Source organism: Nomia melanderi, chromosome 2 (assembly GCF_051020985.1).
Source record: "Nomia melanderi isolate GNS246 chromosome 2, iyNomMela1, whole genome shotgun sequence".
Classification (NCBI taxonomy): domain Eukaryota; kingdom Metazoa; phylum Arthropoda; class Insecta; order Hymenoptera; family Halictidae; genus Nomia; species Nomia melanderi.
Window position 1 is genome coordinate 28596877 of NC_135000.1, and position 27351 is coordinate 28624227.

General features: G+C 41.7%; 1 protein-coding gene across 2 annotated transcripts; it reads left to right on the forward strand.

Moving 5' to 3' along the window:
* The first annotated feature begins 1919 nt into the window (after positions 1-1919).
* HisCl1 (Histamine-gated chloride channel subunit 1) lies at positions 1920-27130 on the forward strand. 2 transcript variants are annotated; one of them, XM_031988860.2, is made up of 9 exons: positions 1920-2648; positions 5436-5511; positions 6498-6629; positions 10992-11169; positions 13488-13714; positions 14431-14513; positions 16067-16378; positions 19536-19741; positions 25254-27130. In XM_031988860.2, the coding sequence occupies exons 2-9, from the start codon at positions 5438-5440 to the stop codon at positions 25428-25430; spliced, it is 1389 nt and encodes a 462-aa protein (XP_031844720.1). In that variant the 5' UTR covers positions 1920-2648; positions 5436-5437; the 3' UTR covers positions 25431-27130. The 2 variants fall into 2 exon arrangements, with proteins under 2 accessions (XP_031844720.1, XP_031844721.1); XM_031988861.2 differs by lacking the exon at positions 6498-6629 and having other exon boundaries at positions 1923-2648.
* The last annotated feature ends 221 nt before the right edge of the window (positions 27131-27351 follow it).

A 27351-nucleotide genomic window follows, 5' to 3' on the forward strand; every position in this document is an offset into this window, starting at 1 on the left:
ATTCGATTTTCCCTCTTTCCCTTTATTTCTTAGGAAAAAGACATTCTTAGTCTCTTTTAACAGTCAAACGACTGGTCTTTAGCACAACTTATATTTTTTAATATAGAATGAAGATAATAAACAATAAAAAAAGGTGTGAATATTGAAGAATGTTTTATACACATATTTTAGGAAAAGTGAAGTATAAAGGCGATTCAATTACGTTGTCTATGGAAATTCTAATCAAAATTTTAAAAACAGTCATTTGACGCGTAGGAATAGTGTTAAATTGAGATTACGAATTCTACCTATGCAACTGTACAGTATTTATCAAAATTACCGTTTTATATAAAAACATCATTCCTAATCCATTTTAAACAATAATTTCATATTCTACGTATTGCACAACACTACTGCACTACGTTATTTCTCAGTGAGAAGTAACACCTTTAACCCTTTGAACTCTGTAAGCCCCAATATTGCAGCAGTTCTAATATTAAATAACTTCAATTATTTATTTTATCTTTAATCATCAGTTCCAAAAGTTCCCAAAAAATCTCAATACTTCCAACATTCGACATTCACACACTTCTAATACATCAATAAACAACACTCCACTGTCAACACATAAATACTGAAATAAATACTGATCATTAGATCTTCCAAATATACAAAGTTTGTACTGAGAAGGGAATTAAAGGTCCAAGAAGTGTTCTAACATTGTTAATTTTCAGTGGGACTACTATCAAAATTGGTAGAAGTTGTTGACATATCACAAAACTATGTGGAGTGTTAAGGGTTAACATCAAATATCAGCCTTTAACATCATTCTTAATTTACTTCAAATTAAAATCTCGAACTCTACCTACTGCACAACATCTCTACAGCAAATTATCCAGTTTCTATAAAACTAACTCGCCGACCACCACATTTCAAACATCATCCACATAACAAAAAGCCCAACTTCACCGCACCAATTCGAATCGAACAATAAATTCCCCCAACGATCTCGAAACTTTCCCAGCAAAAATTGTTCCCCGAACAATCCCGCGTTGCCGTTGAAATTCGAGCGCGAGTTCCCCGCCGAATTCTAGAAACTCCGTGAAACCGACCAGGTAATAAACGCTGACGCTGAACTCGATCAACTGTCCCTCCAGTTTCCGTCCGCGGTTCCTTCTGCGATCGTTGGATCGATACCGATCGAGAGACGTCGCTCGACGCGTCGCACGGTGGACGATTCTTGGACAAAATGGCACAGAAACGGAAAAAGTTTGATCTATTATAGTTTAGCGATTGTTTATAATGGAAAAAATCGAAGTTTCACGAATTACTCAAAGCTGTAATATGTTACAGATCATTTAAGAGATTGAAAATATAGGTTATAGTGATGGAATTATTTAAATAACAGGTGCAACTTGCGATATAGACCATAACGCGCGAATTGTTGAGTAACTATTTTTGAATCTATTGAAATCTGAATGGACAATTGCAAAATTCTGTTGTATTTGGTATATTTCAATGCTCACTACTAGAATTGTCAAACCTAAATGCAGCTGTAATAGTAATATGAAGGTCATAATTAACGTAGGTCATAATACTTCCATTTGGATCGAGTGTTCACTTAATTCTGGAATTTTCCTAGAAAAATCTGAACTCTAACTTTCGTTACTTTCTCACAGATACATTCACTAATTACGAATTACTCGAACTACATAATAAATTCCATTACAAGTCAGAATAATTTTACTAGTCACACGTCAAAGAGAGTCATCTTCAAAGATCGTGCCTAGGTTTAAACGCTGTCGACCCTATTCGAAAAAGAACAAAAACAAAGTGAACCCTGTTGCCAGTATTCGCATTTCCCCCGAGGATCGGCGAAAGTAAAAAGCCAGTTTCCGAGTAATATTGATTTTTGTCCCACTTTTTAGATTAATCGACCACCGTGCGTCGCGCCCGCCGGTACGCGCGGTGCGCGTTCCACCACGATGAAAGAAGAAAGTAGGGCTTAATCAGTTAGTCGATAGGCAAATTGGCTTAGAGGCAGCGACCGACAGGGCGGTTTACAGAACCAGCAAGCCCCGGCAGTGGCCAGTGGCCGAGCGGCGAATCAACCCTTCGCCGATAAGAGGCGAGAGTCGCGCGTCCCCGATCCTTCCAGGGGTTTCCCCGAGCTGCCAGCCGTGTCCGCCGACCGAAAATCAGCAGTGCCCGCACCGGAAGTGATCGGTGTGCCCGCAATCGTGCGTCGATCCCTCGGACAACAAGCGGCACGCGCGCTTTGCGCCGTTCACGGGCGAATTTCCAGCGGCACGCGCCGTCTGCGTCGCGATCCAGCGAATCGCCAGCGATACTCGCGCCTCTGGCTCGGGTGTTCCGATCGATCGTTCACGGCCGGCCGGTTCCAACGGGGAGAAGTCGAATCATCGGCGGCTCGCACGGTTCGCTGCCGGATGAACCGATGATCGGCAGGCGATCGAACCCGATCGCCGACCGTCGAACCGACCGAACACTTTGATGGATATTCGAGGGACCGTCCGGCGGACGTGGCTCGCTGGCTGATAAGCCGGCTGTGCGATCGTGATAAGGAGCTCGCCTGGAGACAGACGAACAGGGAGGGGGCTGGTGGGTTGGACAAAGCGGATCGGCACGGTAGAATGTGCAGCTGATCGGTGAGTCGACGGTGTCCATGGAAAATCGAACGAACTCGTCAACTTTCAATCGTCTAGTAGAATCCATATATTCATATTTCAATTCCATAACGAGAGAACCATTCCGAGTTTCATTCTAAATTCTCCAGCAGAATTTACATAGATTCCCTTACGTCCAGTTCCTCGATTCCAATGAGTCTATCGTCATTGTAGAGTTCAGAGTATATCTTAGCCGCTTCTAATCAGATCTAACCCCGCTTTCGTTCGATACATTCAATTCTCGAGTGGACGAGTAATACCCCGAGGATAAAACGAGAGTAATTTCATCGGCGAGTTTCAAAATGGCTTCCAAGCGGGCCGCGCGCGCGGTATTAGTTTCGAACGGGGCCGGCTAAGTTTTCGATGAAAACGATCGTGACCTATATACGGGTCAAGGGACGACGGTCGCGTTAATTTCCATTCCCCTCCGTAGCTCGGCGGACGTGCTCGACTAACCGAATTCGTCGAGGGTTCTCGGTGAATCACGGGAATTACGTGTCCCGGCGATCCGCAGCCCTTATCGCGCACCGATCGGCCTATCACGGGCTTCGCGTCCCCTAACCGTTACGGCCGTCCGCCGCCGGTGCATCCAGTCCAATAAAAGCGCACGCTATTCCGAAAGGGAAACTCGGCGAGCGGCGGCCCCATCGACCGACCGTCGCGAACGCCTGCGGGGGAAACGATGTCGCGGCGCGAACGAAAAAATAATTGAACCCGCGAAGGAGCGGCGCGACCTGAATCCCGGAACACCAAAGATCGAGTCCCGCGAACTTTCTTCCCTTCGGTCGCCCTTTGAACCTTCCGTTGGGCCTTTAACACTAGGTTTACGGAGCGCATCAGTTTGACGCACATTGAATTTTGTAATCATTTGGTAAATGTTTCGGTCACTTTTGGTTGATTACACGAATGTATATCCTAATTATAATTTTCAAAATCTAAATAGGCGGATGTCAACTGTTATAGGAACAATAGAATAAAATATACAACAAATGCTCGTAACCAAGTGTTATCTGATCGAGTCCCGTGAACCATCTTCCCTTCGGTCGCCCTTTGAACCTTCCGTTGGGTCTTTAACGCTAGGTTTACGGAGCGCGTCAATTTGACGCACATTGAATTTTGTAATCATCATTTGGTAAATGTTTCGGTTAGTTTTGGTTGATTACACGAATATATATCCTAATTGTCTATTTTTAAATTTATAATTTTCAAAATCTAAATAGGCAAATAGGTTTCTATAACAGTCAACTGTTATAGGAACAATAGAATAAAATGTACAATAAATGCCCGTAAACCTAGTGTTAACCAGTTAACTGTGGACTTTAGTTGGAAAAACCTCTCGTTCTGCGCGCGATAAAATAAAAAAATGGAGCGTGTACTGATCGAACGCTGAATGAATGCACGTAGAGTATTTCAATGAAAGATCAAAGCGAAACAAAGAAGAATTACATGTTTATGTGAAAACATAAGTTTTGTGTACAGCTTGTTATTCTCTTGTAGCAATGATGCAAACGAAGTTACTTATTATTTGTTATCGCAATGCTTAGGCTATACTGTTGTCTAGTATTGTACGCTATGGAATATTTTCGTTATTTTTTCGAGAAATTATAATTATTGTCGAGTCATTTGGAAACTCGACGTTGCAGTCGATGTGCTAATTAACCCTTTGGGTATGATAAAATATTACGTCAACACGTATTTCTAAGGAAATGTATTGACACCATGAAAACAGTGAATAGAGACTACATCGATATAAAATAATCATGTTTGTATAATATATGACTAGCGGAAGATGTAATGAATTATGATTTTCTCACGTCTGATCGAAGTGATTCGCAGTAATTATTGAGAATGACGTAGGTGCTAAGGGTATACCAAAAGCAAATTTTTAAAGCGCCTTTCGGTGTCACAGTAGCCAGAAGGTTAATATACAATATCATGCTTTTAGAGGCTAAATTATACTTTGAGCTTGCTGGAAGATTCTTCTGCTTTGCAGGAGAATATTTGATTGCTTTCTTCATGGAGATTGGACGGGGATTAATTGTAGTAGACAATGCGTTAAGGTAGACAGATTAATTGATGATTAATGTGGATAGATTATTTGATATTCTATTCTCTAATGATCACGGTTTTCAATGGTAGCGTTAGTTTATATATAGCGTAGATTAAGAAGAAAATCATTTAATTAATTTAGAAAAATTCTGGCCAGATGCCAACTGTCCTTAACACTAGAACTACCTAGCATTTAATACGATTAACGTGCAACTCCTATAAAAATTGTAACAATAGATTATTCTCAGTTTCTTCAGACATTCATTATACTGAAATGAAACAATTTATTTTCAAAATCATTTCGAGTATTCAATGTTTCGGAGATATCAATAATAGCTAAACAAAAAAATCGAAACCAGTCATCTTGACTGGTACGGTAGTTCTATTGTTAAATCGAAGTCAAATAATAGAAAACCATAGAAGTTCGACTGTCCCAACTTCTAAATAAACTAGCATCTCCAAATTCGAGTCCATAGAATCCTCTAAAACCATCCAACATCCGGTCCGTGTAAAAGAACAGACGTATCAATCACCGTATTCACTGCAACCCTTGTCCGTCCATTTCCCATGAACATCAATATTGAAAATCACACTGCTGGAAACACTGTCGGAATGTTTCCAGAAGCAGCGGACGTGTAGTTAGTTAAACAAGTCGTCCGGCAAGTTGAAAAGGGCTGAAATCGATTCGCTGACGTTGCAGCGACGAACGTTCTGTTGCAGGAATGACGAGGCACTCTCTGGTGATCCTATGCTGCTACCTGTACACGCTCTTTGACATGGCGGCCCTACACTTTTCGTGAGTAGGCGAGCATGTTTCCGATGCTAAGCAGCCGCGACCGGACCGGAACACTCGAGATTAGCCTTGATCGACGGAGAGCTTCCCCCCACCCCCCCAAGCCATCGCGTACTAACTGACTTGAATCTCTGACGAGATTTCTCCTGTGCTTTCGATCTGTCCGGGGAGAGCTCTCCAGTCCTCGTTCCTTCTGTATCTCTTTACATCTCGATCGAGAGACATCGCGGCTGCCTTGCGAGAAGGACGAACCACGTCATGCGATCTACTTTCGGTCGACTGTGAACGAATGAGTCTTGTTCACTGTTTCGAGTCATCACGACGTCCTTTTGTATGGACGATCGTGTAACTGACATGCAGAGAAAGGGATGCTAATGACAAATTAATTAAAAGAGCTGAGAGTTTAATTAGAAACCGAAGACGACTGGAATTCATAGAGCTATGCAAATTTCAACAATCTTTGAACCGAATTTCATCCTCTAATTCAAATTAAAAATTTGTAGAGCTAATTGTAAAACGTAAATTTCAACAGTCTTTTATTTTAGAATTTCATCCTATAATTCAAATGAAAAATTCGTAGAGCTAATTTTAAAACGTAAATTTCAACAATCTTTCTTCTTAGAATTTCATCCTCTAATTCAAACAAAAAATTCGTAGAGCTAATTTTAAAACGTAAATTTCAACAATCTTTCTTCTTAGAATATCAAAGATTCTTTAATGATTCAACAAAGGTTTAGAAGTTTAAACGCTCTACCTCGGAACGTTTCTAAATTAAACATTCTGTCAATCAGAGATCCTCATTTCGAAAATATTCAAAACTCTGCCCTGCTATTTCCATTGATACCAGTCGAAGATAACAATCCTAAGTTGACTCGAATAAATAAGAAAGCTGCAACGACGGTCAGCTCCGTCCTCGCGGTTCGTTCTCGTTGCAAGATGGCGGCGATCGAAGCTGGCCCAGCATCACCCGCGACTGTGTCGAGTTTCAGCGAGGAAATATGCGAACCGGTACTCTCCACGGAGGTCGAAGCCTGGCACATTAAGGTCGATAGCCTATCGTCCAGTACGTTTCGACTTTCGGCGAGAAAGCGTGGGTACCGGTTTTTTCCGAAGATCGAAAGGTAACGCACCAGAAATCAACCCGACCAATCACACGCGTCGTTCGCCAACGGAGTATAAAATCTCATCGCGCGCCGGCGTCCTCGATCAACGATTCGCTAATTATTTACCTGCACAGACACCGTTCCACCGAAACGTCTCGTCGTTAAGCGACCCCTAAAAATTTAACTAGCTCGAATCAAGATCTCCGACGATTACGACCCTCGTTAGAAATCCTTCCACCGATTTTTACTCTAATCCGGCCTCCCCTTGCTGTGGTTCCGATTTTCGCGATCATTCGTTGAACTATCGGATCGACGACTACGAATACCATCGCGAAATCATTCGTCGGTCGTATTAAAAAATTCCACTGCACGGAGATAATGATTAATCGTATTAATGAATTCTGCTGCTCAGAAACTTCGGATGTCCCCCTTCGCAATATCTTTTCTGCGCTATGAAACCACGCTATGAAACTGTGTTGTAAAAAAGTTTATTATTAAACGACTTTGTAGTAAAAGGATCGCTGCAGGTTTTAGGTATATTAGAATCGTAAAGTTTCGTCGTTGCTGGACTACTGCGGAATCGTGTAAGTGTTTATTCTAAGGAACATTCGATTGCAGTTTATCTGAAGAAGCATGTTGTACCGATTGTAAAGATCTCTTTCCAAGTCATCTGTCTGTTAAGGAGCATATGAGAGGAGTTGAGAATGACTCGATATTATTACACAGATCAAAGTACCATTTAGAATCGACGGATTCCTCGAAGCGTGAAACGAAGGAAGCCCGGAGACTCGAACCCGATCCTTACGGCCGATCCCGGTGCTCCCGAGGAATCGTCGCGATCGACACCGAATGGCAAGGAATCGGAAGAGAATTCTTGAAAGTCTTGTTATGGATTATCGGCTTAGCAGGTTTCGCGGCGCTATAAGGCGCCACGACGCGTTTGACAGCGAGCCGCTTGAGTCGCGTGCTCGGATAAACAGATGTCGGCTAAGGGTACCGATTCCTATCGTAATTTATCGGCCGGGTAATCGAGATTGACGCGTGCCGCAGTGTTCTTGCCTCGAACTGTCCGTGCTTGTAAAATTCATACTTACGGTACTGTTACGGTATCGCGACTCCTGCTACACCTATATTAACAGAATACAATACTATTATTGAAACGATAATTTAAAGAACATAGACACAGCAATATTTGTCGATAGCTGAACGGACAGGAAAGTTTCATTGACAGGCTGAATGCCGCACGAAAAGATGCAATATTAAATCATTTGATTGAATTGCATTATTATTGCATGTTCCAACTGAATGTCACATTAGGCAGCATTATTTATAATATAGAAATCTTTTCAAATAATCATAGTTTAACCGAGTGAATTATAGTAATCCGATTCGATTGGAGGTCATCGGTGACCCCCACGGCCGAATTTTTTTTCGCGATTATAACAAAATCTATGTAGTACAATATTAATAAATATCCACATACGAATACGAGTTAACAATGTATTCAATAGTTTCAATAATTTCATTAAACGAATATATTTCGTAATTTTCAAGTTACAGTGACAAACTTTCACGCCTGAACGTATAAAAGTTGCAGTTAACCGATCATCACTTTCAGTGCAAAATGAAATAAATCAACAAGATGCCACATACTGATACATGACTTCAAAGTTACATGGGTCTATAGGTTAATGTATATTTTTTTCTGAAATCAGAATACACATTCGAAATTTCCAACGAGTAACTTGAAATTTCCAAGGGAGAATATTCTCGAATCTAAGATCGATCGTTGTCCAAGATCACCGGTTATATACGGTTAATGTATATTTTTCCTTCTGAAATCAGAATACACATTCGAAATTTCCAACAAGTAACTTGAAATTTCCAAGGGAGAATATTCTCGAATCTAAGATCGATCGTTATCCAAGATCACCGAGTAGTCGAAGATAGAGAGAGAGGAACTGATGAAGTTCCCGATTAACCGTCCGTGAAATTTGATTCGATCACGGCCGCGGCGTGTCTCAAAAATTGGAACCGTGGACGGGAAACGTTCGGGAAAAGTCGCTCGGTCGGGTTGACCGTAAATCATCGGCTCGGAAAATTGCTGCGGAATAAAGTGGGAAATTCTCGGCGGTGCGGCGGGGTCGCGGGTTAGCATATTAAAATGTCCGCGCATAAGGAACACGCGTATCTCGGCCGGACTTAAAGGTGTGCCGAGCACGAAGACCTATTATGGCTTCCGCGATATTGCTGTTTCATCGGAATCGCGCCAATATTTCAGAGTCGCTCGCGTCGCACCGTTCGTGGACTTCCTTGCGACCCGTCCTCCATTCCTCGATATCTTCCTCAGCTGGAAAAGAAAGGAACGGGCGATGGGCGAACGAAACGTGGACGGAAGAAGGTAGAGGAAAGAAAAAGAAATGAAGTGGAAGAGGAGAAAGGAGGAAGGAAACTCTTATTCCTCTTTCTTAACCCTTTGCACTCGGAAGTATTTCGCTGGAAATACTTAACGATTTCTAACTATAAAGACGATATTTTTTTGAATGAACTCGAAGAGAAATCACAAGTAAATTGAGAGATAAAGCTTTTTGATTCGAATATTTCATACACCGGTGTATTGTAAACGGTTCAATATTAAATATCAAATTTTATAGTTTTACTGCGTCGAATCAAGTGACTGGAGTCTCTCGAGTGCGAAAGGTTAATAAAGGGAGGAAAGGAAAAAAAGGGAAGATGAGAGAAAAGAGACTGAGATAAGAAGGAAAAGAGGAAAATAGAAAGAAAGGGAAATGAAGTAAAGGACAAACGAGAGAAATGCTTACTTCTCTTTCCTAATAAAGAAAAAAAAGGAAACAAAAGAAAAATAAGGAGAAAAAAGGATTGAGAGAAAGCAACGAGTGAAAGAGGAAAAATTAGAAAGAAAAAAATAGAATGAAGAAGCAGACGAGAAAAAGAGAAATAATAAAGAGAAACGAAAAAGCAGAAGAAAATGAAGCAACCGGCATTCGCGACAATGGCGGCATCACGCGCGATATCGAAACGAGATTCCCAAGTCCCACGGTTTGAGTAATGGAATTCATTTTCGGGATAGCGATTCGATCCGTACCCGTATAACTGTCGTTTGTTTTATTTACAAAGACGCCGAAGCTTAAACGGACTATAAAGCCTGATGGAATTGAATAAAACAGGGAAAAGTGGACGAGATCAGACGCCGCGTCTCGCTTACGCAAATACCATATTCTATACATAAACGAGTAGCTAATACGCGTCGTTTAAACAATACGGGGCAAAGTGGAAAGGACAGGTGCAGAAACGCAAGGAACTGGGGCGGTTATAAACGAAACGGAGGGCAGCATGCTGCGACGGCCCTCTCTTCAATCACCATATTCTGTAATTGCACCGGCGCGGCGGTTCGTTAGAAACTGACCTTTTAAACAGGAACAGGGGAATCGTGGAACGGAGACGATACGATTCTTGACGAGCTAAAGAAGTTCTATTAAAGTTCCATCTCATCCACCGTTTTGTTTCCATTCTCGCGAGACACTCCGGACGAGATAAGTTTCTTATATTACTCGAACACCGAGACAACCACTAGAACAGCAATGAGAAATGGAATTTCGCTTTCACTGAACCACGCTCTTTGTTATAGGCATTTTCTAGCTGGACTCATTTGAAACTGATTTTCAACGGTACTAATTATCTTGTGTTTCAAGCTACGAAGACTGGATTGTCACACTCGTTTATTGTTCTGAAGAATCGTGTGTATATAATTATTATATATATTATATTAATATATTATGTTAATACTTAGCCAACGGAATGAGATCCCCCACTTCTCACTTAGCAACGTATTTTACGTTTATCCTTATCTTCTCCTTTGTTATTTAGTATCTTGAACTGGGATTATTTGCAATTCGTAAATACTTGTTTCTACAAAACACAGTTTCAAATCGAATTAATTGAACGAGTTCAATTGAAGGTAACACAGGACGTTGTAGATTAATTAATAAATAAAGTCATTGTGTATGTCTGGATACATGTGTAGATATAAATTCGTGGCTATGATTCATGTAATATAAAAGTGTGACAGAAACAGAATAATAAGAAAGAAATAGATACGTACAAACATATAGATAGATAAATAAATTAATACATAAATCTTATTTCGACGACTACTTTACTTACAATAACTGGTAAATGCTCATTATTATTATTGCACACACGGTCTTATAGCCTCCGAAATCAATTGCACACGGTGTGCAGTCGGTCTCGAATGGGTTGAACGAAAATATCGGAAGCAGGCGAATTGGCTCGCGAGAGACGCGCGGTTCACGGGTTCCGTCGCCAGACTCGCTTCTCCTCGCGTCTGCTTTCTTTCAGGGAGTCGGACCTCGAGGAGTACGGCAGGAAGGAGGCGTCTCTGTCGCTGAGGGACATCCTCCCGTTGAACCCGAAGCAGTACGACAAACACAGGGCGCCGAAGTACTTGGGCCAGCCCACGATTGTCTACTTCCATGTCACGGTGCTCAGCCTCGACTCCATAAACGAGGAGTCTATGGTAAATAGCAGTCCAACATTCGTCAACCGCGAGAAATAATTAGGAAGCAAATATTAGTAACGTTACTGCGGACATTGTTGTTAATAAATACCATCATCGAATATTAGCAACTCACGAGTCGCTTAGAATTCAACGTGATTCAGTCAGAAAAGGAAAATTCAGAGATGTTTCGGCTGAAGTGACTTGTATTCAAAAGCTATAGAAAGAGGGAATGTTTAAGAAACAAAGAAACGAGTGAATCCTTGAATAATTGGAAGAATATTAATTAGTGTATTAAAATTTCGAGAAATTAGGAAGTAGAAAATCGATTCGATTTTCGATCGAGCCTTAGAATTCACGAGTCTCTTAGAATTCAACGCGATTAAGTTAGAAAAGAAAAATTCAGAGATGTCTCGGCCTTTGAAGCGACTTCTATTCGAAAATTGTAGAAAGAAGGATTGTTTAGAAAACGAAGAAAATCCTTGAATAACTGAAGAATATTAATTATTCCATTAAAATTTCGAGAAGTCGGGAAGTAGATTTAACTTCATTGTCTTCTGAGCGATTTGCATATCAGTCATAAATGTCTCCCATAAATAATATATTAGTAAATCACACTACCAATATTGTCAATTCACAGTTCATAGTGACCTAATTACTGTATCACTCTTTATGGCAGCTATTAGACGTAGTCGATAAAACGCGATCGCTAAACGGTACAAGTCCCGCCGCTAATGTATTCATGTCTATGCATTGAAAATTCCCGAGAAGTGCATCGTTATAAATTAAAGAAGATTTGATGGCCCTCGTAGAGTCGGGTTCAGCGCGTTTACGGCGAAGCGCGACGCCCGTAAAGATTCCATAAAGTCGGAAGGCAATTTTGGCCGGAGGAATAGTTTACGGTTATCACTGTGGTTATTCCGTTATCTTTCGCGAGTGTCTCGGCGAGCGGATAAAGAAAAATGGAGACCCGGGGATCCGGTAATCCCGCTCGCGGAAGCGTTTTTAGCGAAGCTCTCGCAAAACCGGCCGGAAGCGCGGCAACGCGCATGCAAATTAGAGCGAGCGGCGGCGTTCGGCGAACGCTTTTTAGCCCGGCCCGCCGCTTGAGTCTCCGCAGCGGGGACTTTTTGCCGGCGCGGCAATTAAAACTAAATAACGCGTGAGCAAAAATGAGGCGGCCGGCGCGAATCGTCGACGTCCGGGGATGGAAATTAAGACGAAGCTGCCGGCTGCGAGCTGTGAAAACCGATGGCACGCTGGCCGAACGTTTCTGTCGCGGAGATCGTTGCGGACCTCAATTAAAGCAGGTTTATCGCTTTACTTTACTGCCGCTGAGCAAATCGGAACGCATAATACTAAGCTGAATTGTTATTAAGCCGTTTGCCAGTTTCAAGTTTTTCGAACGACGGGATATTGGATGAAGTATTGGAGATTTAAGACGACGTTACCTGGTGATTAATAATTAGATGTATCTGGACGTGTGTGTCTGCGATCCTGTGATTAATGACTTTATTTATCTAAACCTGTTTGTCTGGAGCTAGTGATTAATAACCTAATTTATCTGCACACGGGTATTTACTAGGTGGTGATTAATAAGTTGATTCATCTAACTTTGTATTTAGAATTTAATGATTAATAACTAGATTGATTTGATCCTATGTGTTTACAATTTAATGATTAATAACTAGGTTGATCTAAACATATGTATTTATAACTGAACGATCGATAACTAGATTTATATAAACCTATCTACAACTTGAAGAATAATTACATTGATTGAATCTATGTATCTACTACTAACTTAACGATTAGTAACTAGATTTATCTAAACTTATATATCTACAACTTCACGATTACTATATACATTGATTTACAATATATTTACAACTTAACGATTAGTAATTAGATTTATCGAAACCTATATATCCACGATATAGTCATTATCAATTATAACTAGACTCCATATATCCAGAATTTAGCGATTACTAACTACATCGATCTAAATCCATATATTTACAACTTAACGATTAATAATTAGATTTATAGAAACCTATATATCCACAATATAATCATTATTAAATATAACTAGACTCCATATATCCAAAATTTAGTGATTATTAATTACATTGATGTAAATCCATATATTTACAACTTAACGATTAATAATTAGATTCATCGAAACCTATATATCCACGATATAGTCATTATCAATTATAACTAGACTCCATATATCCACAATTTAGCAATCAATTACTACACCGGCAGTAACACAGAAAATTTCATGGATATACTGAATGTCTGACTAAACACTGACACATTCCACTGTATTATTCCAGACGTACGTCGCGGATATATTCCTGGCTCAAAGCTGGCGGGACTCTAGGCTCCGGCTTCCGGAGAACATGTCCGAGGAGTACAGGATACTGGACGTGGACTGGCTGCACAATATTTGGAGGCCGGACTGCTTCTTCAAGAACGCGAAAAAGGTCACCTTCCACGAGATGTCGATACCGAACCATTACCTCTGGCTCTACCACGACAAGACCCTGCTTTACATGTCAAAGTAAGGATGCCCGCAGCGATTAATGAAAATGCAATTTCCTCTCGGCGGTCTCGCGAATGTGATCCCGCCCTAGAAAGGAGCCAGCACAATTTTTATGACGTTCAAAGCGGAGCCGGGTCACGTACGACCCGGCGTAGAATTTATTAACCTATACACGGCGGAATTAATATTCTATCCGCATCAATCCTCGGTAAATATTGGAAACTTTATTTTCCCGGGGTACTAGAATTTATAATTTACTGGATCCAATATGGCGAAAATCGGTTTATTGTATATTCTATATTAATCTTTAATGAACTGGAAGTAGTTCGAGTTCACTTATCACCAAAAGATACCGTAATATAGATAAACGGAAAGAAATTCACAAGAAACTTTGGAAAGTACTTAACTTGATTTAAGTAATTTACTTAATTTAAACTCAAGTGAATATTACGATAACAGTGATAAAAATAATAGAACAGTACAGTGATAAAAATAAAGAACAATTTTTCTTTGAGATGAAATATGTAAATCGTTTGTTCAAGTGGAAAGTATCATGGTTATATTTCATATACGATATAATAGAAATAATCTTTTCCCGATGCTAAGATATGTAAATCATTTGTTTGTTTAACTGGAAAGTAGCATGAGTTATTTATGATCCGACTCAGTCGACATTTCAGTCGTACTGAAAGGTGATTTCTAAACGATTTCTCAAAACAACCTTTCTGTTTCAGGCTGACTCTCGTTCTATCTTGCGCGATGAAGTTCGAGTCTTACCCGCACGACACGCAGATCTGCTCGATGATGATCGAGAGCTGTACGTATTCTGTACCCGATGATCCCCTGGAACACGCGAAATTACCTCGTTCGTGCCGGCTCCTGTCAAAATACACGGCGGTTACCATAAATTCCCGGCGAAATCCAGGCCACGCGAATTAATTAAAGTCAGATTTAATCGAGGTTCAGCCATCCGTCGAGCCGCGTTCCTATCCGTTTCTGGTTAACGCGGATCTGAACGGATACCGGCGCAACCTTTCGGAATTGTAAAGGTTTTCTGGAGCAAGACCGCCTCGTAAATATTTGAAGCACGTGCAGTATCGATTATGCCCCCGGAACCAGGTATTCTTCGTTAATGAAGATCGAAAGCATTATCCTGCGAAGGTTTAATGGAACGCGAATCACTCGCGCAGCTACGACAAACTTTATATCATGCAACAGTAAAAATTCTGCTTTTCTTCCCATTCGTTGCTAGAAGACACTTTCAACGATAGAACCTTCAGCTCTTAGCCTACTCGCATATAACATAACCATAAAATATCACCAATACAATCGGTAGCAATAAAACAATAGTCCATTAACCCATTCACGAATATACTCGTAGCAAGAGATTGCCAGTTTGGTACAATCTTGGTTGTATTTGAAATGTATCGCAATATAAAGCAAAATATATTGAAAGTACAAATCACACATTTTATGCTAGTGAATGGGTTACTAAGATTTGTCATTGTGATTAAAGAATAAGGAATATTGTATAGAATGCCTAAAATTCTCGTGGCAGCGAACGTGTTGATTAAGAAATCTAGTCCCATACTTCTAATGTACATTCTCTTCAGCGTTCCACAGAAAGAAGACAAATATACATTATACTGTAGTTCATCAATTAGCAAAATCAAGTATCTTTTATTAAACTAAAGATACTTAACACTAGAACTACCGTTTCGACTTTTTTGTTTAGCAATTATTGATATTTTTCAAGCATTGAATATTCGAAATGATTTTGAAAATAAATAGCTTCATTTGCGTACTATAATGAATGTCCGAAGAGACTGAAAATAATCTATTACAATTTTTATGGGAATCGCATATTAATCGTATTAAATGCTCGGTAGTTCTAGTGTTAAAGATATGAAAATAATATCTCATATCAAGCTACAAATAATCACAAAATATTAATATTTATGAAAGTTTGGAAAATACCATCTACAAACTTGTATTCATTAAAACGATCTCCGTCTTCTGAAACAATGGAACGTTATTGCATCATTGGAAGTAGTTCTAGTGTTAAACAATTCCCACCATCCGCACTCATCTCACTTCAGATAGCAACCCCTAAGAATCTAATCCCGTAGAATCATTAAAACCTTCGAAAACGAAGGTTCAAATTCAAGAGCATCCCAAACGGCGTCGTCACGAATCACCCAGAGCATGTTGCCCTGTTGTGCCTTAATCCAAGCTTGCTCGCCGATGTAAGATAATCCTCAGGACCTGTGGATGGGATTTAGGCGATAAGGAGCCGGTGGTAGGCCGGGGATTAACGCGTGGCCAGTTTTCCGCGGCGGTGGTGACGCGTGAAATTGCCCTCGGTTTCAGTGTCGCACACGACCCAGGACCTGGTGTTCATCTGGAACATGACGGACCCGCTGGTGGTGAACCCGGAGATCGAGCTGCCGCAGCTCGACATCTCGAACAATTACACGACCGACTGCACGATCGAGTACTCCACCGGGAACTTCACGTGCATACAGATCGTGTTCAATCTGCGGCGTCGGCTCGGCTATCACCTGTTCCACACGTACATACCGTCCGCCCTGATCGTGGTCATGTCCTGGATCGCGTTCTGGATCAAGCCTGAGGCGATCCCAGCTCGAGTCACCCTGGGCGTCACGTCGCTGCTCACTTTAGGTAAATTCATCAGATTCAACGCGTTCGTCGGCGACACTCGTGCGTTTGTGTCATATTTTCACCTGGGGAATAGATGACAGATTAATATGGGGATGTGATGATTTCATGGAAAGACTCGGTAGCGATGATGTAAGCTCGAGTCACCCTGGGCGTCACGTCGCTGCTCACTTTAGGTAAATTCATCAGATTCAACGCGTTCATCGCACTCGTGCGTTCGTCATATTTTCATCTGGGGAACAGATAGGAGATTGATATGGGGATGTGATGATTTCATGGGAAGACTCGGTAGTGATGATGTGCGATAGGGTTTGAAATTGTTTGGATTTGTTGCGTATCTTTGCACGAAATAGGTAACGGTTATAGGAATCAACCTGGAAAGCAAAGTTCTGGAGACAAAGTTGATACTAACAGTTCTAGAACTAAAATTTCTTATAGTAGAATTAGCTCTAGAAGCAAACAGGTATGCAATAGGACTCCTAGATGTACAGCCTCAAGTAATGAAACTAGTTCTAGAATTGGATCGATTATCTCCAGGTATTCCAAGCTAGATTTATCATTTGAAATAAAATTATTTTACTTATCAAGTAAAACTAGCTCTGGAATTAGGTCTATCACCTGCAAGTTCTCTACCTTTCACCACACTTCTAGATTTATCATTTCAAAGCTGATTCCAAACGCCATCCTCACAAATGGTCTCTCTCAAACAACAATCCCAAGAGAAATTCCTAGACTACATTAAAGAATCCACTGAAGAGTCCTCGACCATCGATCTCCGTTTCCCGAAAGACACCGAAGGAGCCTCGGGCAGGCCTGCGAAGTACGCTTCGCGTATTTAGATAGCCTAATTTAGGTGATTAAATCACGGCCGGCTGGTCCATCACCTGTTCCACGCGTCTATACGTGCGCACACGTACCGTGGACCGTCGGGTCGAGGGTGGTCATGTCCTGGATCGCGATCTGGATCAAACCCGTGGCGATCCAGCCCCGGGTCACCCTCTAGGCATGACGTCATCGCTGACCCTCGGTAAGGTCGACGTGCCAGCGGCTGCATTCTGGACAGGCGGTCGTTTAGGAGGCGGTGCCAGCTGTTTTCCGAATGGTCGAGAGGGAAAGGGGGTGGGGCGACGGGACGCGTGCTCGTTTTTCAGCCAGGACTCGAGATAACGAGGTGTCCTTTGACCTGGTCTCGAGGAAATCATCCCTGCCCCTTGCCCCGTCGCCTTTTCGCGCCTCGTCGCGACGTCACGCGTGTCTGCGCGCGCTATTCGCGCGACGTAGATCGCGGGAAGAGGAAACGGGGTGGATCTCTGCGAGTCCTGGATCGAGGAACGCTGAGACCAAGAGGTTTTCACTTTTCAGAAGAGCCGCGGATCAGTTCCGAGCCGGTCTGAATGGATTAACCCCTTAACTTGTACGCTCGAGTTAATTCGAGCGCGCTGAACAGGCCAAACTGTGAAAATAACAATGTGAAAGCAAAGAGAAAAAGTCGTTTTATTGATATTTATCGTTTACATGGGACTGTAAGCTGTAACACTCATTTATTCAAGAATGAAATATAGCCTTTTTCCATGGAACAAAAGCGCAGTATATCAAAATTGATTCTTTTGGCCGGTTTTTTTAAAAAAACCTGTTCGTTAAGGGGTTAAGAGGCAGCTGGAGGGGTCCAGAATTTTCCCCGGAAGCGGAGAGCTGGTGACGAGCTGTCTCGGAAATGCTCCGCGGTTAACCCTCTATGGGCCGAATTTTGTTTCGTGATTATAACAAAATTTATGCAGTATGAAATGAATAAATATCAACATATGAACAGAAATTAACATTGTATTCAATAGTTTCAACAGTTTTATTGAAACGAATTTATTTTGTAACTTTGAAATTACAATGACGTTGAACGTAAACGCCTGTGTACAAAAGTTTAAGTTGGTTAATTATTTAATGTCGTTTGTCGTTTTGCAATAAAAAATTAAATACGTCACTTTAACTCGGTATATTGGTGTGTGACTTCAAAGTCACACGAGCCTATAGAGGGTTAACGTCTCGCTCCTCTGGGTTGTCTTCGAGTGAACTTGGGTTTATTGGAATGCTAGCTTCTCTCTTGATGGAGGATGTTAGTTGAAGTTAGTGAGATAGGTGACAGTGGTGAGGAAGTATTGCTAGGTTGTGTTATAATTATAGGAGATTCTGTAGCATTTATTTTTGTATAGTTTACACGTTCAGTATCATGGTAACTTAACAATACAGTTGGTTCGCCTGAATATTATGTCAATATTAATATTGGAAATGGAATGTTAGGGCAATATTTAATATTCATGTTCCAATTAACACGCTGAATGCCATGGTGGTCACCAATAACCCAACCAAATCGAATTACTGTAGTTCATTCAATTGAAAGACGATTATTCGACGTTCCTATATTGTAAACAATGCTAACGCGGTGCCATTCAGCTATACCATTGTGCAATAACAATAATGCAATTCAATCAAACGATTCAATATTATATTTCTTCTATCTTGTGCGTTCTGCTCTATGAAATCGTGTCCAACGTGTTAACCCTCTGAACTCTGTAGTCTCCAATATTGCACCAGTTACAATATTAAATATTTGAATAAATCTTAAAGAAACTACCCTAAAATTATTCGACTTTCCACGCATCCAAATTTTGTACCAAGAAGGAAAATAAAAGATGGAAGAAATGTTATAGCATTTCTCATTTTCGCTAATACTGTAAAAATTAGTTGCGGTTGCTGATAGATTACAAAACAACCTGGAGTTCAACGTGTTAAACATTTATTAAAAGATTCCACTCCTCTACTTAAAGTTATCACTCCGACGAACCAGATTCGCCACACTTTCCTCAAAATGAAGCGCAAATCTCCGAAACTACTTCCCCGAGGCACACGCAGTTTTTCCGTGGCAAATTCAAATTTATTGGGAATTAGAGCGATCGCTGAATGGACGCACGAAACAGCAATTCGGTTGTGACGCAACGGGGAGCAGAGTAGACACACGGGAGGGAAGGTCCGGCGAAGCGTGCGACGCCGATTCAATATTAGCACAGGGGCGGGCCGATCTAGCATGCGAACCGAAGAACCTTAACGAACGAACGCCGCCGCTCGGCCGAACAGCCATTGACCGAGAAACGCTTCCGTTTGCCCGCAGCGACTCAGAACACGCAGTCCCAGCAATCACTGCCGCCGGTCTCCTACGTGAAGGCCATCGACGTGTGGATGTCCTCGTGCAGCGTGTTTGTGTTCCTGTCGCTGATGGAGTTCGCCGTTGTCAACAACTACATGGGCCCGGTCGCCACCAAAGCCATGAAAGGGTACTCGGACGAGGACCTCAGGGAAGCCATCGACGAGTTCAAAGTAAGGATTTCCTTTCCCCGCTTACCTGCGGCTCGACTTCACGCCGTGAAACAGAAAGGGAAATTGGGAGTTAGGGGTGAGGAAAGAGAGATTTCTAAAGGAGCTCGTAAGTGAGTTGGGATAGAAATTATGGGAACATATAGGGCATAATGTACAGAGAAAAATATAAGAAGATTAATTTAATCATTAAGTGATTTAAGGTAGAGTATGTACTAAGTAGAATCTCTAAGAGTTTCGAGAAAGAGTCTGAAAGATTTCATGAGTGAGTTGGGACAGAAATTAGGGGAACATATAAGACATAATGTACAGAGAAAAATATAAGAGTAATTTAATAATTAAGTGATTTAAGGTAGAGTCTGTACTAAGTAGAATCTCTAAGAGTTTCGAGAAAGAGTCTGAAAGATTTCATAAGTGAGTTAAAATAGAAATTATGGGAACATATAGGATATAATGAACAGAGAAAAATATAAGAGTAATTTTATAATTAAGTGATTTAAGGTAGGATCTATACGAAGTAGAATCTCTAAAAGTTTCGAGAAGGATTTGAGTTTTTATCAAAATATACTTTATTGAACTAATACTAATTACTTGAAATCTAAAGAAACTACGCGATCTAAAGATATTTTACATTATTATATTCTGATTGATGTGTAATATTTTACTGAAGTAGAACAATTAAGAGAACATGTTCCGAGGAAACGCTATTGAAACCAACAATCGAATTATCAATTTTCACTGTCTGTATTCGGTGTCTCCTATCAAAAATTCAAAACCGGAACACTCTAATCGACGCATTTTCGCTGGATATCACCCGCGCAGTCGCGGCCCCGTTAACTTCCAGGCAAATACGGCCAGCGCGAGAAGCGGCCACGCAACCGTATTTTCCGACAGCGTTGACCGCGGCTAAAAATGCGGGAATGTCTTCGAAAGCCGGGGACCGGTCGGTTTTAGCGTGCGCCGGGCATAATTCATGCGGCGCGGCCGGGGTGAAGCTCGTTTCGCATTCAGCCGGGGAAATTATGCATCTTGAGCTTACAATTAGCGGGGGCAAACGTTTCGAAGCGTCGCGTTCCGCGCACGGCCGCGGCGATAAATAAATAACCGGCGGTTTCCGCTTCCGTGGAAGCAACGCGCGCTGAAAAATTGATGGAGCGACGCTCGGATTCCGACCGGCTGCGAGGGCTGCCGGAAAAATGTGGGAACGTGTAAAAGACAACGCGAGCGACGCGTTTTTTAGCTTCCCGTCGGCCGGAACACCGGGAAACGAATTCTTTCCGGGATATACGCGGAAAGGAAAGCGCGAGGTAAAACGTGCACCGATCGTGAACTGTTGACTGGCGTGCTAAACATTTTTAAGGTCAAAGGGACTCTTCCACTCGGGATGCTCGTCAATGGCTATAACAGTTACCTGCGATGTGACACATTGTCGTTATCAAATTACTATAGTTTACTATAATTTAATATAATTTCTAAAATTTAGCAAGATAATCGTGTAAGAATGATAACGCAAATCGATCACTTTGATATTCTATTCTTCTTTATTTTCCTTCTTTCCCATTTTGTGTATGTTAACCCTTTGCACTCGGAAGTATTTCGTTAGCAATACTTAACATTTTCTAACTAGACAAAGACGATGGTCTTTTTAAATGAATTCAAAGAAATCACGGGTGAATTGAGAAACAAAGCTTCTTTATCAATATTAAATATTAAATTTTCTAATTTTACTACGTCAAATCAAATGACTGAGAATCACCTCTCGATTGCAAAGGGTTAAATTCACGGTAAAACACAAATATCTAATATTCATCTTATACACTTAATATCTAGTTTGAATTATGCAATGTAATCGTTAACGTGGAGAGCCAAATGGCGTCGCCTTGCAAAAAGGCAAGGTTTCTGAAAGATCACGATTCCTTTCAATTTTGAAGAGTAAGCCAGTGAAAGTTTGCACCGGGCGAGAAATACATTTGGCACGCCCCTGTTAACTACTATGTTTCCTGGAAAAACTAAGGTGCAGTTTGCGGTTGAGTCTTTTGTCCCTGTACACCTTTCGTTTGTTGTTAGTCGATCAGATTACGATCTGTGGACGGTGCTTAAAGTTTGCCAGGGGAATCGCGCGACGGTGTACGCGTAAATAGGCGACACCCGGTACAGCTGAAGCTCTAATAACACCTGACACAGTTAGGACACCGACATCGCCGGCTTAAACGCGCGACAAGTTTAATTAACACGTCCGAGGCTATGAACTCTTGCGATTTCACCGGCGCGAAGACTTTGAAGATCAAATAACGCGGGCGCTGGCCGAAATTGAAAACTCCGCGGGTGTCGTGGAAACGCACGAGACGTTCGGGGTTTAACGCATTTCGAGGAAATTTTGTTGGTTGACTCGTTGACGGGGGAATTGTTTGATTTTCTGGTGGAACTGGGATTTTTTAGGAATGGAAAGATGTGTTGCTTCAGAATTTATTTGATTGATGGCTTTTAGAAAGGAAGTAACTTAATTGTGATGTTGAATAGTAATATTTAAACATAGTAATATTCAGCAATTACGATATTGAATAATATTCAATGGTTCTAATGATCGATTATTATAATATGCTTGCAATATCGAAATTTTGGTTAACATATTTTAACGTTTAATAGAACTAATAACAAATTAAATCACGAACTGGACGAAGCAAATTAATCTTACCCACTGAATCATAAAAACAAAATTTATATTACATATTCATAAATAAAACAGCCTTAATCCCATCTTTCCACACAGCTGTGTTACATGAAAAGTTTACAAATCAGATGCTATGAATGTTCCGACCGTCGCTATCCGCTAATAAATGAAATATAAATAGTCGCAACGGCGGTTTTCCTCTTCGCGACAAACATCCCAGCAATCAAGCTCGCGATTAACGCGTTAATATTTAGACGTGAACGTTTGTCGCTCGGAAAGCGGCTCGAACGCGATATGCCCAATTAACGAGCGGAGCGTGCCACGCGTTCGCCTTTGAATTCTTCATGTTCCCGGTCCGTGTAAATTTCCCCGGAAATGCGGGAATATTCGGTGGCGCTCGCAAACAGATCGGTCGCGGTTTGCTCGTATCGCGGCATCCAGATCGCGGATTCCGTTTCAGCTTTCGGGCGACGGTACGCGCCTCCGGTTTCCCGACGGAACGCGCCGAAAAACGAGCACACGCGCCGCTGCAACGCTTGCTCAATGTTTCACGAAGCGACGCGGTAATTCCATTTCTTCGGAATTAAACGTACGTTCGTCGATGCCTCGCGGGGAGCGAGGGAAACGCGCGTTCTTTGACGTTCGACAGGGTTCGCGGAGAATAGTTGAAGTAATTTCAGCCCGCGATTGTTTCGCGGCGGACCGCTCGATTCGATTTATTAACGCGCGGAAATTTTAATTGATGCATTCAAGCCGGAGCGCTTTGGCTTTCGTGCGCGGAAAATGTTGAGATTTTGGACGGACGTAGGATTAATGGTAACTTTGTTGGCGAATTTTGATGTAGTTGAGAAACCGCATTAACTAGACTTTCAGTTCGCTGGAAATATAGAGAAAGTTCGACTATTCTGGTTTTCAACTTCTTCCGAGGACTTTGTTCAATTCAAACATCGAATAATTACGTTCCCTTAAATTCAATTATATGTACAACGACACGCAAATCGTAATTTCTCTCGTCTTAATGAAAAAGCACATAACCACGCGAGGAACACTATAAACTATCTTCCATAACTGCAAATCTTTACGGCAAAGATAAATATAACAACGGAATTTTAAGGAATGCTATAAACAGAAAAGCGAGGTAATATCCTTAAAGAGACAGCGTACGTCCGGGAGAGTGACGCGCTGGCTCTCCCCGACAAAATGGCGGACGCTGGAGATGCCGAAACGCGGGAAGAAATTCTTAAGTCGAAGCGAGAACTTCGCGGAAACTTCGCGCTGGCGGTCGTTAATATTGAAGCCGGGAGTCGATTCGAGAAATGAAGGAATCCTGGGATTTCGACTCGTGCGGCGAAAAAGCGAACTTCGACCTTCGCTCGCTCGCTGGAGAGATCTCGCGTACGAGGAGCCGTAGAACTTCGACGGAAAGTTCGCTTTTTACGGTCACCGACGCGTTTCACGAGGGGACAGCAAGATTGTCTCGCGTGGCTTAAATAAAAAATGAAACTGTGCACCCGGAGGTTTTAATTTAAGGTTAAGTCGAGACACCGTGACGGACTTTCCGAGGAAATTTGGGACACGTTAATAATCTTTTACGAGAGTGTTCCTCTTCCTTCCTCCGGCTACTGCTGAAATTTTCACCTGGCAAATGGACGTAGCTTGCTACATAGTTCAAAAGGATTTCGTCTTTTGATTTATATCGCTGCGGTAATTTTTCTGAAGTTTATTCCACTACAGTTAATAAATTCTTGGTCCGTAGGTATAATTAGATAATTACTTTCATGAAAATTAACCTCTCAAGATGGAGTTTTCAAATGGAATATAATAAATATAAATGTTATTCGAGGTTTTTGAATTTGGATGTTTGAAAGTCGATTGGTGGATTGTCAAATTAATTACTAAATAATTTTTTGTTTATGCTTTCGAGTGAACATAGGTCAGGAATGCAACTTGTTTCTTGTTCTAGTGAATCGTTAGGGATAAAGTGCTTCTATCTAGATGCAGTTACTAAAGAAATCATACAGGTAAAAATTATTTGGATGTATAATTATTGTTACTGGTTCGAAGCTGGAAAGTTACGAGTAATTGATGCCGCTATTCCGTCACGCAACGACGTAACAATAACAGCGGTAATATAAACTAATACCGCGATATGTAATTGAACGGTATCAGGCTTTCCCCAGCGAAAACACGGCCAACGGTAGGAGCAGGTCCGCGGCGGCCATTAATGTTACAGCGCTCACGACTCTGTTTTACTTGAAACTTTGTTTGTTCTGCTCCCTGTACATTATGCTGCCACGCGTTACGTATTTCACGACCGGCCCCTGGTTTCGGTGTTTACTGAAAAGAGATATGAACAGCGATGTGTGTGTCCGAGCGCTAATACCTAATTAACAGCGTACGCTACGTTGCACGGTAAAATTAGGAAAACAACAATTTGCCACAGCATACGAAGAATCCACGGATAAAACTAACGAAACGTTGGTAAAAACAATTTCAGGACAAACAAATTAATAACATATTTCTTTATCACGAAGACAGTTATAATCACTTCGACAAGGTTTCACCTTGATAAGTCACTTCCATTACCTTCCAATTCTTGTCAAATATTACACTAGACACCGTTACCCAATGACAATGTCATAATGAGATTCTATTATTACTGATTAAAAACATTTACCAGTAATATACATATATATTTACAAACCTTCGCGATATAATCAGATCAACTCAATCTTTGCATACTCAACCATTCCATTGAACCACCTTCAAACTTTGTAACCAAGAGCATGATTCAGCTCTGATAAATAATTTGTCTCTGTCAACTCTATTAATCTGACGTTTCAGACACCGATGAGGAACGAGTCCGAAAGAAGCAGGAGTCCGGTGAGGCCCGTGGTCGTACAGTACGACACCTGCTGCGAGGGTCGCGCGACGGCGATCTACATCGACAAGGTCTCCAGATTCTTCTTCCCGTTCTCCTTCTTGATCCTGAACGTCGTCTACTGGAGCACCTTCCTGTAGAAGGAGAGAAAGAGAGAGAGAGAGAGAGACGATCGAGAGGCTCGCGAAATCCTCGACAGCTGTCTCCCGCTTCGTGCCCGTTGATCGTTACCGCCGCCGATCCGCCATTTTGTCGCGCGGCCGGGACCACGAATCACCGAACTCAACGCTCCCGCGTCCTCGCGCGCTCGCGTCGCAACAAACAGTCGAGAAAGATACTTCTAAACAGGATTTCGCATTGCGATTACAGTAAACTCCCGTATAACGCGGTTAACACGTTGACCGCCACGGTGGTTATCGATCACCGGAGCTCCCGAACTAATTCACAACGGTTACGATAAGAAAATTGATGTTGAATGAACGTATCTATGTAACACGAGCAGCTAGACGATAGCGTAATATCAGTACAATAATAACAGATAATTAATAACTATTTCCAATGCCATTTGCTTCTGTTATAGGAGAAAATTACTGTACGAAACGCTTGAAATTCTCGTGACAGTCAACGTGTCGATACGCTACGCGTTGTACGAATTCGTTATAGGCAGTTGCTGTACGAGATTTTCCTCGTGTAACAAATAATAAAAAGTATCACGTTCCAAATGATTATTACCATGCCGACTCTCTGTTTTATGGAAACTAGAATAATCAGGGGACAAGAGAGATCGGTAACAGAAAACGATGCAATGCTCAACTTGACATTTTTCTATATCGCGTTGCACGAGGAATCGCGTTGTATGAGAACAATTATTAAATCTTCGACGCGTTATACGGGTGTCCATTGTATTATCGAAATTAAAGGGACAGAGTCGATTCACAAGGAAACAAGAGAACTACCGATCGAGGAACGATTGAGCGACGGATTTAACCAGCGGAATGGTCCTTTTTTATGAACGAAAGTTTGCTGAGAGAATTCTTGGTGCCTTTTGCATGAGGCTCGCGCATACATATACATATATACATATATACATATACATATACATATAGATTATATATAGACACAGAGAGGCGTGCCACGGGAGCCGGTTAATTAACGATAAGCGTCCTAGCAATTAAGTCGCGTTATGGTTCCTGGAAGGTGTGACGGATCGATTGATCGCGGACCTGCTCATCGGACTCCGCTGATGTTCCCCGGGAAGTCGGGGGATCGATCTGCGACCTGAATCCTGCTGCCCTGCGGGAGGAAAGGGAATCTCCGCCGACGACCGTTTTACCAGGATTGATCGTTACTTTAGCCGTTTCGTCCCGTTACTCACTGTAATCTCCTCCAGTTTTGTTACGATAGAACAACACGCTCGACGGTACTTTCGAACGGCACCGTTCACGCGTTCGGCTTTGGTCTTCTTCGAAAAATTACAGCTCGATCCATTCTCCAAGTAAACAATCGAAAATAATTCAAGACTAAATCTGACTTTCATGATTCTAAATACTCGAGTATTATAGATACGAATTAAGTAATCGCGAGACGATCGTGGCCGATGGATGTTTAATAGATCAATGGGGCAGAAATGAAAGTTGACGAGCCTGGACGCGTGAACTTGGTCGTGCTTACGTCACAGTTGGTTCGTTATATGACAGAAAACTTTTAGGGACAAATAAACGATACATTGATGCGTAATAGAATCGTTATTGCTCAAACGTGAAGACTCTCCGTCGTTTAAAAGGGAACAGTAAGAACAAAATGTAAGGGAAAAGGGTAATGAAAAAGACATCAGACTTTATCGAAGTAGTTTATTCGTTTGAAGTGAAACTTCGTTTTCGTCGGTTCACAGGGATCTTGGCTCCTGGACCCTCTTCCCTTTGACGTCCTTCCTTTCGCCAGTGGATCGATGCTACCTGTTTCGTTCGCAGGCTCTTTGGAAGCTCCGAGTGGTCTCTAAATCTCAAACTTGGAAGACTGAATACTTTAATGATATATTCGATGGATCACAAATTACGAACC